At 43.2% G+C, this 18,493-nt stretch overlaps 1 protein-coding gene across 1 annotated transcript in view; it reads left to right on the plus strand.

Moving 5' to 3' along the window:
* col7a1l (collagen type VII alpha 1-like) overlaps positions 1-18,493 on the plus strand; it is an 84,347-nt gene that overhangs the window by 34,398 nt on the left and 31,456 nt on the right. Inside the window, exons 29-69 of the mRNA XM_080022618.1 lie at positions 524-604; positions 693-719; positions 1,075-1,119; positions 1,258-1,332; positions 5,496-5,591; positions 6,212-6,238; positions 6,533-6,586; positions 6,874-6,945; positions 7,045-7,104; positions 7,464-7,499; positions 7,640-7,684; positions 7,864-7,899; positions 8,231-8,275; positions 9,077-9,148; positions 9,269-9,301; positions 10,308-10,379; positions 10,507-10,566; positions 11,127-11,162; positions 11,256-11,336; positions 11,486-11,521; positions 11,648-11,692; positions 11,818-11,889; positions 12,109-12,135; positions 12,439-12,468; positions 13,083-13,121; positions 13,215-13,277; positions 13,414-13,452; positions 13,676-13,735; positions 14,089-14,121; positions 14,775-14,840; positions 15,724-15,768; positions 16,371-16,406; positions 16,486-16,512; positions 16,607-16,678; positions 16,801-16,863; positions 17,108-17,125; positions 17,415-17,450; positions 17,558-17,596; positions 17,850-17,885; positions 17,976-18,110; positions 18,363-18,461. Of these exons, the coding sequence (XP_079878744.1) occupies positions 524-604; positions 693-719; positions 1,075-1,119; positions 1,258-1,332; positions 5,496-5,591; positions 6,212-6,238; positions 6,533-6,586; positions 6,874-6,945; positions 7,045-7,104; positions 7,464-7,499; positions 7,640-7,684; positions 7,864-7,899; positions 8,231-8,275; positions 9,077-9,148; positions 9,269-9,301; positions 10,308-10,379; positions 10,507-10,566; positions 11,127-11,162; positions 11,256-11,336; positions 11,486-11,521; positions 11,648-11,692; positions 11,818-11,889; positions 12,109-12,135; positions 12,439-12,468; positions 13,083-13,121; positions 13,215-13,277; positions 13,414-13,452; positions 13,676-13,735; positions 14,089-14,121; positions 14,775-14,840; positions 15,724-15,768; positions 16,371-16,406; positions 16,486-16,512; positions 16,607-16,678; positions 16,801-16,863; positions 17,108-17,125; positions 17,415-17,450; positions 17,558-17,596; positions 17,850-17,885; positions 17,976-18,110; positions 18,363-18,461 (2,169 nt within the window). The remainder of the gene's footprint in view (positions 1-523; positions 605-692; positions 720-1,074; positions 1,120-1,257; positions 1,333-5,495; positions 5,592-6,211; positions 6,239-6,532; positions 6,587-6,873; positions 6,946-7,044; positions 7,105-7,463; positions 7,500-7,639; positions 7,685-7,863; positions 7,900-8,230; positions 8,276-9,076; positions 9,149-9,268; positions 9,302-10,307; positions 10,380-10,506; positions 10,567-11,126; positions 11,163-11,255; positions 11,337-11,485; positions 11,522-11,647; positions 11,693-11,817; positions 11,890-12,108; positions 12,136-12,438; positions 12,469-13,082; positions 13,122-13,214; positions 13,278-13,413; positions 13,453-13,675; positions 13,736-14,088; positions 14,122-14,774; positions 14,841-15,723; positions 15,769-16,370; positions 16,407-16,485; positions 16,513-16,606; positions 16,679-16,800; positions 16,864-17,107; positions 17,126-17,414; positions 17,451-17,557; positions 17,597-17,849; positions 17,886-17,975; positions 18,111-18,362; positions 18,462-18,493) is intronic.

Consider the following 18,493-nt stretch of genomic DNA (forward strand, 5'->3'; position numbering starts at 1 on the left):
AGTTTATGTGGAGTGTAAAACCCACTATCCCTTCACAGTTGTGGTTTGCCCTGCACATGATGGTAACTAATTAGTATTGGATAGGAAAACTAAATCTCTTTAACGCAGGTATTATTTAACCTTAACCTTATTTTTTGCTCATTGGGAAACTCATTCAGCTCAATGTAACTCACATTGTACGGCAGTCGGCTCAAGCTAGTCTCTCAATACTGGATCAATTTAAGAGATTATGACGTCAATCAATTTGGGTTGACTTCCAATGATTGAAAAATAAGCTTTATAAAAGAAAGCTATAAAAATAATAAGCTTAAAAATACCTGAGTTTTCATATTACCTCTTGAATATTAAAAATATTTTAGTTGTATTAACCTCTACACAAACCATCTCCATCAGACTATCAGCTAAATACTTAATACAAGACACATCTTTTCTGAGAGGTTTAAGAGCTCTTGGCACTGAGCTTTTTTTTACATTTTTATTTTATTTATTTTTCATTTAAAATCATTTTTCCTCCATTGTGAAGGGACCTCCTGGAACAGATGGTATTCCTGGGTTGCCTGGACGACCAGGAAGGACTGGACCACCGGGTTCTGCAGGCCAACGGGTAACTAAAAAAACAAAACTTTCTCATCTTATTGAGATTATTTTGTTTCCCGGTATTGTGTGACTCTAACACTAATGGTCTTTTTCAGGGGGTTCCAGGTGTGCCAGCTGACATGGTAAGTTTCATTGAAAAGCATACTGTATATCTGTGAAACGTTATCTGGTTGGGAGATATAGAGATACAAGTCTGAGGAAAACTATTTTCAAGAAAAGGGAGTAATAAAGCTTCATGTACTTCATCTTTTGAGTAGTTTCGTCCATTGTATGCTACCCTATATCCCTTTTTCCAACATACCTGTTTCCTTTCTAAGTGACACACCTGCAGGGATGAATTAAGTAAAACATATAACCAAGCATCTTGTGGATGATTTAATGCTCTATAAACATCGGTACTGGCAAAAAGTCAGACACCAAAGTCTAGATGACGACCAGCTAAATTGAATTTTAAAATTTCTATGTTCTTTTTTTCAGGGACCTCCAGGAATCGCCGGTCCCAAAGGCCAGAGAGGAGAGAGGGTAAGTGACCTTACGCTCAACCTTCAACAGTGAAGATTCATTGCAGCACGATATTTACCTTATTTTTCCAAGACTCTGACTTTTTTCTCAGAATATTTGATGATTTGTTCATGACAGCAAAAATCTGTTCTCCTCCAGGGAGAACCGGGATATGTTATCGGAGGCATGGAGGCGGGCTACATCCCTGGAAGGAAGGGAGAACCAGGCTCCTCTGTAAGTCCCAGACCTGCTAACCTGCACGCATTTTGTTTACCAACCCTGCAATTCTTTCAAAATATGCAGGTACGAAATGCCATCTGAAACTTATACCGTATATTTATTGGGTATTAAAACTACCTCCCCCTGTAATGAACGTGACGTATAAGACCCAAACGCAGCACACAGCACCGGCAGAGTATTAAAGGTTTATTTACAAAGGGAGGAATAATAATTATCTGGAAAAAGGATTAAGGGTCGTTCGGGGATCCGGTGTAAGCCTGAGGGCACAGGGTTCGGAGTGTGGACATGCTGGTAGATAGGCGTAGGAAGGCAGACTGGGACAAGGGAGGTTTTGAGGAGACGGGGGAAGGACAGGGTCAGACAAGACAAGGATCAGCAATAAACTAGCATTCATTGAGAAAACTTGGAGAACACCACGCTATGTGACAGTACAATCAGACAAAGTCTGGATGAGGAGCTGGGGTTCTTATGGAGAGTGGTAATGACACTTTGACAAGGATCAGCTGTTCCAGCCAGACTTGGAACCAGGAACCACACCCACGCTGCTCTATCAGGTATGGATTTGGACATACTAGATAGAAGCGGGAAAGGGAGGAAATACACATAAGGAGACCTGTAGACTGAAGGGCAGGGCTGGGGCCGTGACAGTAACGGGAGCCTCCAGGCGATCCACAAGGTCTTCCCGGGTGGGCCACGTGGAACTCCCGGACGAGGGAAGGGTCCAAGATGGAGCACCGCGGCAGCCAGCTCCGTCCCTCAGGAGGCTAGGTGTAGGCGGGGTGGTGGTCCTCTGATCCGGGCAGGTGGCAGGGGAATGGTCGGAGGGCAGAGGGTGCTGGTAGAGCCGGATTTGACCTGAGAGACGTGGAAGGTTGGGTGAGTGCGCGTACTCTACCCAAGCTAACTGGGTAAGAGGAGGGTATGGAGAAGACAACACAGCGGAGAGCCGCCTCGAGTTCCTGCTTAGCGCAGTCCGACTGCCCATTGGTTTGCGGGTGGAAGCCAGATAAGAGGCTGACTGTGGCTTCAAAGGGCGGAAAGAATGCCTTCCAGATCTGGCAAATGAACTGGGGTCCATGGTCAGTGACAATATCTACCAGGAGATGTGCAGGCAGAAGACATGGCGGACCATGATGTCAGCGGTCTCCCAGGTGGAGGGAAGTTTGGGCACATCAAGACGACTGTGACAAGGTCCAGGGCGACATGTGACCAGGGTCGGCTGTGGGTTGACAAGGGACGGAGTAACCCGCCACAGGGGCAGTGCGAGGCCTTACTTAGAGCGCAGATGTTACAGGCCAAGAAACACTCCCAGGTGTCTGTAGCCATAGAGGGCCACCAGAAGCTTCTTCTAAGAAAGGAGAGTGTCCATCCAACACCAGGGTGATAAAAACCGTGAGTTGTGACTCCATTGGAGAACCTGTGAACGAACGGTGTCCAGGAGAGACAGATGGTTGGGAGGCCCACCTCCAGGGTCAGGTTGCACCCTCTGAGGATCCCGCACTACAGACTCGATCTCCCAAGACAGGGCCCCCAGAACACAAGGGGAGGGCAAGATGGTGTCGTGACTCGGTGGAGCCTCTCCGGAGTCAAACGGGCGGGATAGAGCACCAGGCTTGATGTTCTTAGACCGTGATGGAAAAATTAAAACGTACAAAAAACAGGGCCCAACGGGCCTGACACAAGTTCAGTTGTTTGGTGGACTGGATATAGGCAAGGTTCTTGTGGTCCGTCCAAACTATGAACAGCTATTCACCTACATCAAGCCAGTGCCTCCACTTATCCAGGACAAGCTTAAAAGCAAGTAGCTCCCTGTTACCTACATCATAGTTGTGCTCTGCCGGGGAAAGACAACGTGACAAGGAGGCCCTGGAATGAAGCTTGGAGTCAGGATCAGAGCCCTGGGAGAGGACGGCCCCCACTCCTACGTTGGAAGCATCAACCTTGATGAAGAACTGCCGAGAGATATCGGGCTGCACCAGGATGGTAGCTGAAATGAAGCATTCCTTGAGCCGGCAGAAGGCTTCTTCAGCAGCAGGGGTCCAGGCAAAGGGAACCGCAGGGGAGGTGAGTATGGTGAGAGGGGCTGCAAATCAGCTGTAGTCCCTAATAAAACACCGGTAGAAGTTGGCGAAGCCCAGGAACTGCTACAACCTCTTGAATGTGGAGTGAACCGGCCATTCAGCGACTGTGCGGATCTTCTCCGGGTCTGTTCTCACCTGCCCACACTCAGTGATGTAGCCCAAGAAGCCCACAGAGTTCACATGGAACTCGCACTTCTTCCCTTTCACAAAAAGTATGTTTCCCAGGAGCCTCTGGAGCACCCGACGGACATTGAGCTTGTGTTCTGCCAAGTCACGGGAGAAAATCAGAATGTCGTCTAAGTAGACAAAACCAAAGCGGTTCAGGAAGTCCCTCAGTACGTCATTGATTAGGGCCTGGAAGACGGCAGGGGCGTTTGAGAGGCCGAAAGGCATCACTAGATACTCCTGTCCTAGTGGGGTGTTGAATGTCGTCTTCCACTCGTCCCCCTCCCGGAAGCAGACCAGGTGGTAGGCGTTTTGCAAGTCCAGCTTGCTGAAGACTGTGGCGCCAGGCAGGGGTTCAAAGGCAGAACCGATGAGAGGCAGAGGATACTTGTTTGTTGTAACTGTAATGTTATTGAGCCCACGATAATCCATACAGGGTCGTAGGGACCCGACGTTCTTAGCAACAAAGAAGAACCCCGCTCCCACGGGGGAAGAAGAAGGTCGGATGATACCTGTAGAGAGTGACCCAGTGATGTACCTCTCCATGGTTTCATGCTCAGGACTGGACAGGCTGTAGAGAGGGCTGGAGGGCAGGGAGGCACCAGGCAGTAGATCAATCGCACAGTCGTACGGGCAATGGGGTGACAGACAGAGCGTCCTCTCCTTACTGAACACCTCCCCTTAATTGTGATATTCAGCAGGTACGAGGTACAAGATGGAAGGAGGCGGCTGACGAGAGGGATCTTGGGTGGCATAGGAGAAGGGGTTATCTTAGTTGACAGAGTCTTTAGAATTTCCCCAAGATGTACTACCTGAGCGCCCACGGCATGTTGCGTGTCCATGAATCCTCGAATGAGCTGGTGGTGCCGGTGGAGGACCTCGTCATGGGTGAGGATGGTCTGATGAATGGGGGTCATGGCTGCTGGGTCCATGTTAGGTTCTGGTCGTTCTGTCATGAACGAGACGGATAGGACCCAAAAGCAGCACACAGCATGGGAAGAGTACAAAAGGTTTATTTATAAAGGGAGGAATAATACTGATCTGGGAAAGGGATGAAGGGCAGGTGGGTTGTTCAGGGGTCCGGTTGGGCAGGCTGAGGGCACAGGGGTGTGGAGTGTGGACAAGCTGGTAATGATATCGCATTCATCTCAGGAACGCCTTGAGGGAATTTCTTCAAATTTCTCACAAACGTCCACATGGACTCAAGGATGAACTCGTTAGAATTTGATGGCTAATGGTCAACGGTCAAATTCACTGTGACCTCACAAAACACATTTTTGGCTTTAACTCAAGAATTCATGCCCCAATTATGACAAGATTTCACGCAAATGTCTCATAGCATAAAATGATAAAGTGATGACATTTTATATCCAAACGGTCAACTTCACTGTGACATCATAATGTTCTGCAGAAACACTTTTCTGGCAATTATTTAACGCTGTAACTCAGGAACAGAAGGGGAGATTGTGACCATATTATTTCACATTGCTCTGATACTGAATTGGTGACATTAATCTTGGGTGCCCACTTTGAAACTGTGTTGATTGTATCCAGTAGATGTGTGTGAAGCATCTGTGTTTTACAATTTGTAGCATCTTTGCAGCAACATCAATATTTGAAGCATTGTCTACTGCCATGGCTACAACTTTGTGTTTGATCAGCTTTATTGGCCAAGCATGTGAACACATACAAGGAATTTGTTTTTATTTGAGAGCGAGAGAGAGAGAGAGCGAGAGAGAGAGAGCGAGAGAGAGAGAGAGAGAGAGAGAGAGAGAGAGAGAGAGAGAGAGAGAGAGAACAATATGACAAAGGTAAAGATAAACATTTCAACTATTATGTCTGCAACTTGACAGGTTGGCAGAGGCATGCAACCATGATGCAGTAATTCTAGTTTTTTTTTTAATATTTCAGGGCCCTCAAGGACCTTCTGGTGTACCAGGGGTCTCTGGAGCTTCAGGCCTGCCTGGTCACCAAGGACCACCGGGTATACCTGGAATATCTATCAAGGTAGCGTGGATCAATTCTGCCATCTTTCTGTCAATGTGCTTGAGGAGTACAATGACTGTAGACAATGATCCTGTCGCCGGTTCACCGGTCGTCCTTCCTTGGACCACTTTTGGTAGGTACTAACCACTGCATTCCAGGAACACCCCACAAGACCTGTCGTTTTGGAGATGCTCTGACCCAGTCGTCTAGCATCACAATTTGTCCCCTGTCAAAGTGGCTCAGATATTTACTTATTTTTCCTGCTTCCAACACATCAACTTCAAGACGGTTCACTGGCTGCCTAATATATCCCAGCTCTTGACAGGTGCCATTGTAACAAGATGATCAATGTTATTCACTTCACCTGTCAATGCTTTTAATGTTGTGGCTTATTGGTGTATGTATTGTGGGTTCAAAAGATTCCATAAGGGTTACCTTGATATCTTGATACTTCTTGTGTTGGCTAGAAAAGCCTTTCTCAAGGTTTCTGAAGAACACTTTTGTATTTTATTGTATGGTGTGCTTTGCTGCAACTGGTATTGTCCTGTAGTGAATCAGGCTGTGACAACACAAAGGATTTGGCATGTGATGAATGACAAATCTCATGTTAATGGTCAAAGTCTGTGTTTTTTACTTTGTAGGGAGAACCTGGGGAGCCGGGGGCCAAAGTAAGTATCAAAGATGCCAGTTTGATCCCCGCCCGTTAACTAGAATGCTTAATTAGCGGTTAGAAACTCAAACTGCGGATCCTAAAAGCAGAACTGTATCCAGGGAACAAATAGTCATTGGCTTTATTGATTTAGCTTTAAACATCACAGCAGAGATGTGTCTGCTTGCAGAGAAATATTAAATTTAACGCTCCTCAATTTACCATCAATTTACCATAGCTTTTTTTATTTATAAACTATTGGTATTATTCTGTATTATTCTTATTGGAGAATATTTTATGTTGCTTTGGAAAGGGTTTGCGTGGGAAGCAGGGCCTGAAAGGGGACAAGGGAGACCAAGGAAGAGATGTAAGTGCCCGTTGACAGATTGTTTCTATGTTGTTTGAAATGGCTTTGATAGCCCTGAAAGGAAAACTCTACCAAAGTGATTGGCATTAGAATCTTTTAAATGAATCCGGTATTGAGAGAATAGGGCTGAGGTAAAAGAAAAATCTAGTTTTCCTTCAACAATGGCAAACGACAGTAAATACAGTCATATATAATCATTTGATGCTTCATTTGTTTGAAACTCAGTACAGTGTACTATTTTATATTGCTTGAATACTTTCGCTAACTAAAACACACATGCCCACCAGGGTATCGCCGGATTGCCCGGTCCAATCGGCATCGATGGGATACCAGGGTTACCAGGGCAGAAGGGAGAGAGAGTAAGCTTGTTGTTTACCCACCAGGGAATAATAACACATTGTCTCCACTGATCAAAACTGTCAGTAAAACCGTTATTGAGCTAATATACCTTTCCTCAGGGAGAAAATGGAATCGGTATACAGGGTATTCAAGGTTTCCGTGGAGAGCCAGGAGAGAAGGTACCAAAAAAAATAAAAAATCAAAACCACCAGGGTTTTCCTCATTTTATTCATTTTACAATTGAAATAATATTTGTAAGATAAATAACCCCCTGAAACCCCAGCCGTGTTCAATACCTAGAGCGAAAATTGATCTGTCACCAAGAGAAATATTTTTGTAATGCATCTTTGACTGAATACTCTTAAAATACTGTATATATATATATATATTTTTTTTTTGGAAATATCAACTTAACAAAAAACAAATACATTATCACTTACACTGCCATAACCATAACCTTGGCTCATTTCGCTTTTTTTAGGCTTCAACATACAATCTCTTTCTCTTTGAGTTTATTAATTCAACTTTTGTCTTGCAGGGAAACATAGGCTTCTCTGGACCCATGGGGCCCAAGGTATTATCACATCAACCTGAAAAAATAAACACACGATCCTATTCATTGATTTTTGAATGATTTGATTCAATTTTTCTGACATTACCTGTCCAAGACCCTTATACCTTATTTATCAAAAATAATGCTGTGTCTCGTTCAAGGGTGAGACGGGCAAACAGGGCGTCCAAGGAGTCATTGGTCCTCGGGTACACTCTCCACCTCATCATTATCTCCATGCCAATATAGAGCATTACTTCATAGTTTAGCTTCAATCAAATTCATATGATGTAATCTCAGTCTAACAAGTGAAAAAGCTTAATGAAGGGTGCTATTAGCACCATGATGAAAGGTTTCAGAACCAGTGTGTGTTTTTTCCTATCTGCAGGGGAAAAAGGGACTGAATGGAGAGCAGGGGGAAAAGGTGAATTAATCCTCCACACATTGAGTTTCCCTGAAAGTCGTTAGGCTGAAAGTATTCACTGTACGTCAATGTGATGTGATGAGAAAATTTATTTCAGATTTAAGTGTTTCAAATAGTTTGATGGGAGTTGGGTGTGTGTATGTGTGTGTGTGTGTGTGTGTGTGTGTGTGTCATGAGTGCCACAATTATAAACATTTCTGTGTAAGTTGGGGTACATCCTGGGTGTGCTGTCAAATGCACCAATTCACAATTATTGTTTCACACTTGTTGACTCAACTGGTAAGGTTAACTTGTTTTTCATCCAAGGCTAAAAAGTGAATGTGTTTCACAGGGTGACCGAGGCGATGTTGGACCAATGGGGCCGCAGGGACCCGTGGTGAGTATTTCATTTCTCAGATTAAAGTTTCTATTTATATAGAATGTAGTTTAACTACGTGTCCACGGAACAAGAAACATTCATCTAACCGCTGATGGTTTCATTTTCTTGTTGCCAGATACAGTAGATTCTTTAAAAAATAGCGGGTGCTGATATTTTAAAAGAAAAAATGTGCTTGTGGCAGCTCTAAAGCTCCAATGTGATTATTTTTTAACTTACAGTACAGATGTGTCCAACCCAAGAAAATAAAGCCGACGTAGTTTAGTCCACCGTGGTCAGACCTTTTTTTTTTTTCCTCCACCCACGTAACCCTTCTATTTATGGATTTACACACACTGACTCACCTGGTTAAAAGTGATTATTTCCTGATTCCGTTCGGCTCACACGGATACATATCACGCAAGTCTCATGATGTTGACGGTTGTGAGGAAGCAAAAGTAAAATACTTTCTATTCAGGGGTTACTCGGATTATCGGGAATAATTGGGGTTACCTGTGATCGTGAGTCACACTCTCACACCTTTTTGGGAATCTGTTATAAATGGCTCTGGCTATAATGTCTTGCTTGGCTAACTTTTAATTTTAACTCGCATAATGAAGAGGAGTAGATTATCTGCGGTGATTTCAGCCAGGTGGGCCATCTCGGTGTCTTTGCAGTGCAACGTCAGTCCTTTCTTGTGTTGAATGTCCAATCAGGTACTAAAGCTCAGGCTAAAATTAAAACACTTATTGTTGATACGGTTCCGTTTTATAAATTGACATTGTGTATACATTTTAGTGTATTTTTTTATTATTATTTTAGGGATTGACCGGAGCAAATGGACAAAAAGGAGATGAAGGTCAAACGGGGAGCCCCGGAGATCCTGCCAAGGGTGTAAGGACATCAAAATATTACTTTACCCAATGCATATTCCATAACTGTCATTCCGTCAGCAGCACTGTGTTCAGTACTGTCTCACAACACACATTTACCTTGTTTGTTTTTATATAACAGATCATCGGTCCTACTGGAAAGAAGGGTGCCAGGGTAAGTCACCCAACCTTTCTCTGACTCACGACCCACCTGAAAATTTTCAAAAATGTTTGCGGCCCACATCCGACCGCAAGTCACAGAGGAGACGGGCGCGTTCTCGGAGAACGTTTGTTTTTTACAATCAAATGAGCGCGGACAGTGGAGATGAACGTAGTGTTCCATTAGTTGCTATCTGTTGGTTCACCACGATGGTGATGCATCTTCAAAGTTTTAAAGAGAACTACAGTGAAATGAGTGTAAAACATTTTTTTTTTTTTTTTTAATTAAAAATTCGTTTTTAAAAAGTTTTGGTAATGATTTTCAAACATCATCTTCTATCTGCCACCCCCTTTTACGTCTGCTAATCCAATGGGAAGAGGGCACTCTTAAAAAAAAAAAAAAAAGACATCCTGTTACTTTTTTGGCAGTGAGGACCGCTTTCAAAGGTGGAAAGCGCCTCAACTTTTTTTTTTTTTTTTTTTCAGAAAAGCTTGTGTGATTTCAACTGCTTTCACTGTGTTATGTTTTTGATTCGAGTGCTCTGAGGGTCGGAGTAATCAAGTTGACATTTCCTGCCATAAATACAGGGTGTGTTTATCTTCTCAATTGGCGCCTTCAAATAAGTGAGTCAGCTCCGGCTTTACATTTGAACTGCCGAGACACTCTTAATTAATTGTTTGGAGAGTTCCGGCACACTTTGATCGGGTCCCCTGGGCCTGCCTGACGGAGACAATTATGATTTCCCCTCGTTCATTTACGAAGGGTGACTAAATTACTAAATCCTCTTGAGTCAAATGAACGGGACCCGTTTATCTCAGTCCACAGGGTGCCATTAAAAGTTTGGGGATTTTTTTTGTTCCCCACTGTTGCAGTCATTTTGTCTGGTGAATGAAAGTTATGTTAATTGGCAAGCAGGTTTGTTGGCCCTGTGAAGTCTAGTGTGTGTGTCTGTGTGTGTGTGTGTGTGTGTGTGTGTGTGTGTGTGACGTGCACGTGGGTCCTCACCTTTTCTGTCTCGCAGGGTGACATCGGTCCAGCTGGTCCCGTTGGCCCTCAGGGAATAAAGGGCCTAAAAGGAGCCATGGGAGATAAGGTTCAAATGTGAAATGATGTGCTTCTATGCATGCTGTGTACTCTTATCTATGCCACTCACAAGAAGTGACTTAATTATAGAATAAGATTCTCTAAGACGTGTTTATGCGTTGTGCTGGTGCTTCCAGGGTAGTCCCGGGTTTGGAATTCCAGGACAGCAGGGACCAAAGGGAGACAATGGTGACAGGGTGAGTCACTGCGGATGTGTACAGTATATTTATGACTTTTTGTGCTCAAGTAATAATTGTTAGTACTTGAATTAGCTTTACCAGTTTTCTAAGTTTCGGTGTTGGTGTTCTGGATTTACAACCCAGCGGGAACAATACCGCAGCATATGTATTGAGACAGCATTAATATTACAAATCTCAGGAAGAAAGTTACTTATGTGGAAGATACCAAAGCTTAAAAGCTCTACTGGGAGCCTGAGAGTCCAGAGGAAATACAAGCAAGATTCTGATTGATTGATGGAGTCTTTAGTAGTCCCTCGGGGAAATTCATTTTGTGCCATGTACAGCACGGTCGTCAGATAAATAACAGCCAGTAGACAATAGGTAGTGCTCTCGGCAGCCCAAACAGAGTGCCTACGACATAATGGACAACAAACAACGTGGCGTTCACAAGAAATGGTGGTCAACACAGCATAATGTACAAATCATAAATCAAGGGCAAGATTTCACTTCATTTGACTGATGGAGTTGAAAGATTATATAATATACATTTATTTGTTTTGTTTTGTTTTTTTCCTCAGGGAAATGTTGGTTTGTCTGGGAAACCTGGACCAAAGGTAAGCTGTACATGGTTTTCTATAAACGGTGACATGAACAATGACAAAGATGTGAAGAAATATGCCCAGGTTGTTCATTACTACTCTCTACAGGGGCAAGACGGTGGCAAAGGCGAGAACGGAAATCCCGGGCTCCCTGGAAATCCTGGCGCACCGGGATTAAGAGGTAAAGATGTAAGTAAATCCAAAGTGGCTGTTACCGCAATGATACTGAATTGTTTAGTGGTTTAGTGATGGTAACAATTCTTGTGTCTGTACCGTGTGCAAATGAACGCTTTATTTGACTTGACAATGATGGATACTGATCTGGTCAATGTACGTAGGGGGAACCCGGAGTTAAAGGAGACCAGGGAGCGCGGGTAAGTTGGTCCACACATGCTGTTTTGTTGACAGTTCATGTTTGTCAATCTTACATTTTTAAAATGTAAAACAGCTTGTTCCATGTTTGTTTGCTTATCGATGTATTTTCTTTTTCTCCTTTCAAGGGTGAGCAAGGACCGTCTGGAGATCCTGGGGAAAGAGGAATAAGGGTGACTTGTTGTTAATTTGCTATTGACGAGTTGTAAAACATCTTGACGCTAGCGTGTTGCTGTGCCGAACCCTGTTATTGCGTTGAAATTGATTTGTTCATTGTTTTGTGAAAATTGTTCTCCAGGGTCCACTGGGATTGCCGGGACGACCAGGGGACGTAGCTGACAAAGGGGACCGTGGCAAGCCCGGCCTGTCGGTAAATCCTTAAATTGATCTTACAATTATTAAATAAGAATCTTCCACTGCTCAAAATTCATGCTGTGGCGGCTGCAATTATGGGATTTTAATCCCACAAAGGTAAGTAAAACAAAAAGATTTAATCAGCCTTTATTATACTGGAGTGAATTGTAATTTATCAGATGAACCAAAATAGAAGTATTATGCTCTGAGATGCCATATTTCTTTTTTCTTTCAGGGGGCAGATGGCAAGAAAGGAGAGCCCGTACGTTTATAAGCTACTACGTGATTGTTGTTGCTATCGGACACGTCAGAATGCTTGTTCTTGTTGACTGCCTTCTGATTGTCCTTCTCACATAGTCCACATTTCCCACCAGCAGTCCTATTCTTGAGCCTTGCCGATTCATCCTTTATCTGATCAGTAATTCATTCTGCATGTCAGCCTTCAGTGCGCCCTTTATAGCTTGTCGTTCTGCATTTGGTGTGTTTAGTTGTGAAGTTTCAGCCCTTACTGTATTTTATTTTATTTTTATTTTTCCTGATCTATCCTGTGGCCGCCATTCCAAAGGGGAAACCTGGACTCCCGGGAGGTGTACAAGTAAATATGGATTTATTATCAATTGTTTATGCTTTGCATAAATCTTGGACAGTTTTTGTCCTTTTAAAGTGACTAAAATAAGTACTTTGCAATTAGGGGTCTGATGAATTTAAAGTGGAAATTCACAAGATTCTCCCAGAATTCATTCAAGCCTTCTTCTGATTTTTTTCTTGGCCACCTGAGGTGGTGTGGATATTTTTTCCATCCAAAGGCGGTGTTGTTTTTTTCTGAACGTTCATCCATATTGGCAGTTTACTGACCACAACTCGCTACGCTGGTTTACAAAATTCACCGTGACTGCCTTTCACTTTGTGAGCTTGCCCGGACTTTGCATTCTCACCTGGAAAGGTGGACCCCACCACCAGCAGAGAATAAAGAGCAGCACATACATTACAAATTCAATGGACAACATTGAATGGCTGTTTCTGTTTCTCACTGGTTGCTGTTTCAAGTGCCAGATAAAAAAAGGATTCAATAGGGTTGTTTTTTTTAATCAGGATAATTTCATCGATTAGATTTAGACGTAGATCATCGACTTTAATTTGTGCTTTTCTTTTTTCAAATTTGAAATGGATGCGCAAAATAATTTAGGCTGTGTAATTTCATCCCACCAGTTAGCCAGCGACAACAACATTCTAACCAGGGCGATTAAGGTAATTTCAATGATGAATGAGATGGTATCTCAAAACCATGCAATCTTATTTTTTTTCATCAAAACAGAAGATTAACACTCTCCTCTCTTTCAGGGTGAACCAGGAAAGCCAGGTGAACCCGGGCAAATTGGAGCGACAGGGTTGCCTGGGCTGAGAGTAAGTGGACATAGATGTTTAGGACAAGGAATTGTAATTGCAGGATGAAAAATGATGGAACCGAGTCATATCATGAGAACACAATTGCATACTCAAGTATGATGTCACCATAACATTTGGGAACATATGTCCATAGGGCCCAGAGGGAAAACCGGGTCCACCAGGACAGTCTCTGGTATGCCATCACTTGCATTACTGGTACATGAGTCAGTGTCACTGAGAGATTATATGACCAGTTGTACTCAGTTGCAACTATCAGGGACTTTCAAGGGTGTTACAGTTTTAAAATGTTTTTGAACACTCGTCACGCGTCGGGAACATGTTTCATATCCCATAAACGCGTTAAATGAGAAATCTAGATTTGTATCGCAGCATGATAACACAGTGATGTTTTGCAGGGAGCATCTGCGTCAGGGAGTGATGGATGGGATGGCGTACCCGGGAAACCAGGCGCTACGGTCTGCCACACGGCCACCATTTATTTTTTTGTTTGTGTAACATGTCCTTGGGTTTAATGAATGGGACTTACACATAAAAGTTATACATTAAAGTTTTCATTCAGATTATTCAATTATTGACTTGTCTTGCAGACAAAACAAGTATAGTGAGGCCAGCAATGTTATTTTGAATTTAGAATTGAGATGGAGACATTTATATGAACACCGAGAGTACAATTTGTAATGTCTATGTCCATTTTCTTTATGTTTACTCTCATCAATACTATTGTCACACCAGTAATATTCAGATGTGTTTATATGATACCAAAAAATGTTAATTTCAATTTAATTTAACTTGGGCATTTTAACTGCAGGGTGGCCAGGGGCAAATGGGAGAGCCCGGGCCGGTGAGTATTCTACTGCTTGTTACGAAAAATGTTATGCATCTATGCAGATTTCTGACCCCACCCGCTCCAAGGTAGATCATTCGAGCTAAATTAAGTAATCCATAGAAGAAAATCCTCTTTCCCCAGCATCACAGTTTATTTATTATTTACAGAATTTCTCACAATGGCCTTAGTCATTTCTGTTTTTATGCCTCTTTGAAAGCATTGTTTTTTCAATGGAAAGTTAGTAAATAATTTATCAAGCAAGTAAGAACCGGGATGACGTTAGACATTTTGGTTCGGTGTGGCAATTCTCAGCCGGACGGCATAAATTCCTTACGCAAAGCTATTTCTCATGATTAACCGAGTCCATGACTCACTTGCTGTGACTCAGGTACTTAGCAAAAAGAAAGCTTGCAGGAGATTTGCTTTTCTGCAAAAGATGTAACTTCCTGTATTCAGAAAGATGCAGATGTTATTTTATGTGTACTCTCATTCATTTGATTTATGCATCTCATATGTGAGATAACAAGTGTCTGTGTTAAACCATAAAATTAAAATATGATGACATTTACAATGTTTACTGCAGTTGTAATCATAACTGATCCGTGTGTGTGTGTGTGTGTGTGTGTGTGTGTGTGTGTGTGTGTGTGTGTGTGTGTGTGTGTGTGCAGAGAGGAGAGAAGGGTGACCAAGGTCGGGTGGGGATTGCTGGTATCCCTGGCTTACCAGGAACGCCAGTGAGTGTCATTCTTGAATCAGTACTGTGGCAGTTTCTACTACCACTGAACACACCACCCAGGTGGCGTGTTCAGGGATCTCCAGCACAGAGACGCAGAAGACAGGGGTTGTAAACACCAGTTTATCGTAGAGAGTGGGCCAGCTGGAATTAGCCGACAGCAGACAGACATGTCATGACATGGGTTCCTATCCTGTGTGTGTTTGACCAACCAACGAGCCACAGGTATGCAGCCACCGTGATCCCAATCATCTAGATCCAGGTCAGGTGTCTCAAACCTCATCTCAACTCATCTCAAACCAGACCATCCCCACATACCCAACACCCAAAATGAGGCCAGGGAGGCCACCTGTTGACCCGCTGGTGGCTCCAGGGCGTCTTTGGACAGCCCCTCTGTGTCCCTTCCCCATGTCCGAGAGTCCCTGTTCAGGTGCCAGTGTGGCAGTTTTGCCTGCCATGCGCCACCCAAGTGTCGTGTTCAGGGACCTCCGCCACAGAGACACAGAAGACGGGGGTTGTAAAGACCAGTTTATTGTAGAGAGTGGGGCAGCTGGAATTTGCCCAGCAGCAGATAGAGATGTGTCATGACACGGGCTTCTATCCTGAATGTGTGTGGGGATAGAGATTTTACCTACTGCTCGATGGACCAGCCAACGAGCAGCAGGTATGCAGCCACTCTGATCCCAGTCACCTAGGTCCTGGTCAGGTGTGGCTGCTCAGACCAGACCAACCCCACACCAAAGCTATCATAACTGTTTTATTAGGATTAAATAGGTTAATGAAATTGTCTGTACTATACAACATTTAATCCGTATCGTCAATTCATTTCACAAAACCTTTTATCCTTCCAAGACTGTAGTTGTCTTATTTTTCCTTCTGTGCAGGGGAGACCTGGCATTGATGGGAAGAGAGGCCTGACAGGAAAAGATGTAGGTTTATATTTTTTAATGTAACTTTCAATGCGGTGTTGTGTAACCAATGCAACTGTGCAGTGCAGCTTCAAAGTATAGCTCAGCAATGAGTCAAGCTGCAGTACTTGCATGTTTTCAAGAAGAGACGCTAATGGTTTGGTGAATCCTCAGGCTCAAGCAATGTAGCGGAATACGTACAGTATTTACTGTTTCAAACTAAGGCTGGGCGATATATCGATATAATATCAATATGATATGTGTTATGAGACTAGATATCATCTTGGAATTTGGTTATTGTGATAGTAGATAGTTAAATGTTATCTTTACCCCTGCATTACAGTAAAATGATGCAACTCTCTGGACGCCTCTACCTGCTTCTTAATAATATCCACTTTAACAATGATTGTTTCTTAAATATTTATTTTGTGTAAATATCGTATGAAAGCACAAATACTCATCCCAAAATATTTGAGCTATTCCTTCAAAAATATTGCAATTTTTGATTTTGTCAACATCAAGCAGCCCTATTACGAACTGAAATCATGCAATACCATAGCTTGCTCTCTCACCTGGTCGTGTTTCAATTAAACCTGAGAAAAACACACCATTTTTTTTCTCAGGGGGAAAAGGGATCAGAAGGAGATGTTGGAAAAAAGGTGCTGTACAATTATTCACTTGACTGATAAAAACACACCAAGTGGCATAAGAAAGACACTTAAAAAACATTTCTTTCAGGGTGAAAAGGGAGATACGGGCGTAAAAGTAAGTAATCTTCAGAAAACAGAGCATTTTCTTCGGTGGACAAACTGCCCAATCATGGTGAGGACCAGAGCAAATGACACTGTGCCTCCACCAGGGTAAAGATGGTAGCAAGGGGGAACCAGGCGCTCCAGGATTACCGGCGACACAAGTGCCGGTTACTCCAGAGGTAACGACAACTGTCCGTGTTTAATTTCTCTATCAGTCTTCTTCTAGTCAAGTTATTTCCATTTATCTTAATTTTGTTGAACGCGACTCAGAAATAAGAACACATAAACCCTAACCCTACAGGGCGCCACCATTGAGGCGATCAGAAAAGCATTTCCTCTGCCAATGGGCCCTCCAGGAGCCATGGTCTGTACCCTGAACACATCGTGCATGTTTCAGTCATTCTGCTTGTCCCTCATGGCACATTCATTCAGCTATTAGCAAGGCAAAATTAATATATTGTATTTTTTTTTCCATACATGATTGTTTACATTAAAGGTAAAATGACTCAAACAGTCTGTGCCACTGCTTGCAGTTAATTCATGTGTACTTAATGCCATGCATTCTAAATGTGCTCCAACATGTTGCTTTTCTGCCACTGTGTGTCCAGGGTTCACCGGGAATGAAGGTAACAGTACTGTTCTGTTTTATTTAAACTAAAAAATGAGAGCTGTATTCAGGTTTCAAATTGGGATTTGAGAGGTAGGTGGAGCCTCATTTTAGGTACCGTCAGCAAGGGAACCCCTTCAATATCTTTCTCAGTCAGTTGTGTGTGCGTGCGTGCGTGCGTGCGTGCGTGCGTGCGTTCGTGCGTGCGTGCACCCGTGCGCGTTCACTCATTCACTCAATGGACAAGCAGTTGTATGAATTAATCCATTGGCACCGTTTTAAAGTGTACCTGCTTTATTTCTTTGCAGGGAGATAAAGGAAAGCAGGGCCTGAAAGGAGATAAAGTATTACTTTTGTTTTTATTTTTGCCTTTATTTTATTTGAGTCCAATTAATTAAGACTTAGACAAGTCCAACTTGTCTCCGTCTTAACGCTCTGTCATGTTTGTCAGGGTGATATCGGTCCCCCAGCAAAAGCAGTTGACATGAAGGTAAATTGTGATTATGTTATTTTTTTATGGGCCATGTTTACTGCTCCGTTTGAGTTGCCGCTAATCTAAAAAATAACTGCAGCTGACCTTTTAAGCCTTTTGTGAGTTGAAACTAGCAGTACTAGTATTGGCATTGGTTTAGTGTTTTATTGCCGCAGTGCTTAGTGCATTTTAGAGAATGCTTTCTCAGACTTCCCCAGGGTTACATGTTTTTTTGTATTTTCATATATCACAATTTTCCCATCTTCTCCAGGACATTGATGTGATGTTCGAAGCCTATGGAATTCGGGTGAGAACCGAACACAACATCCTCGAGAGTCTAATGATGTAATCGGCCTTCCATGTTTTTTTACCGAATAAAAAAACTCTCGTTTCCCAGCTGCCTTTGCTCAAAGCCTTGATCGACAGACTGCTGCAGGACGGAATCGAAGAGCTTCTCCATGTGCTGGGCACTGCGAGAAAATCAACAGGGGACATTGAATCCCACAGCACTAACGTCATCACTGAATTCACAGTACGTTCGCTGAAGGAAATTAGCGAGAGGCAATTAAGTTCAAAGTCAAACAACGACTGTAGATTGTTTGTCAATAGTGCCGAGCAAAACAATTACTTGTGATGAGAACCTTCTAAGTCATCCAAGTGGACAGTGCTCAACTTGTCTGAGATAATGTCGGTTACACTGCAGTGCCACTCCCCGCATCAGGAGCTGGGCATATAAAGTTGTGAACAGATCTGCGTACTAACTCTGGCCATGTCATTGGAACAGAATGGTGTAAAGTTTGACCTTGCCAGTCAGCCGCTGTCAGAGGTAGAAGCCATCAAAGACCCCGATTTTGATGGGAAGCTCCCCGAGCCTCTCTCCACTGTAAGAGACATGCCTGTGGACTCGCACACGAT

The sequence above is a fragment of the Zeus faber genome (assembly GCF_960531495.2).
Source record: "Zeus faber genome assembly, chromosome: 21".
NCBI lineage: Eukaryota > Metazoa > Chordata > Actinopteri > Zeiformes > Zeidae > Zeus > Zeus faber.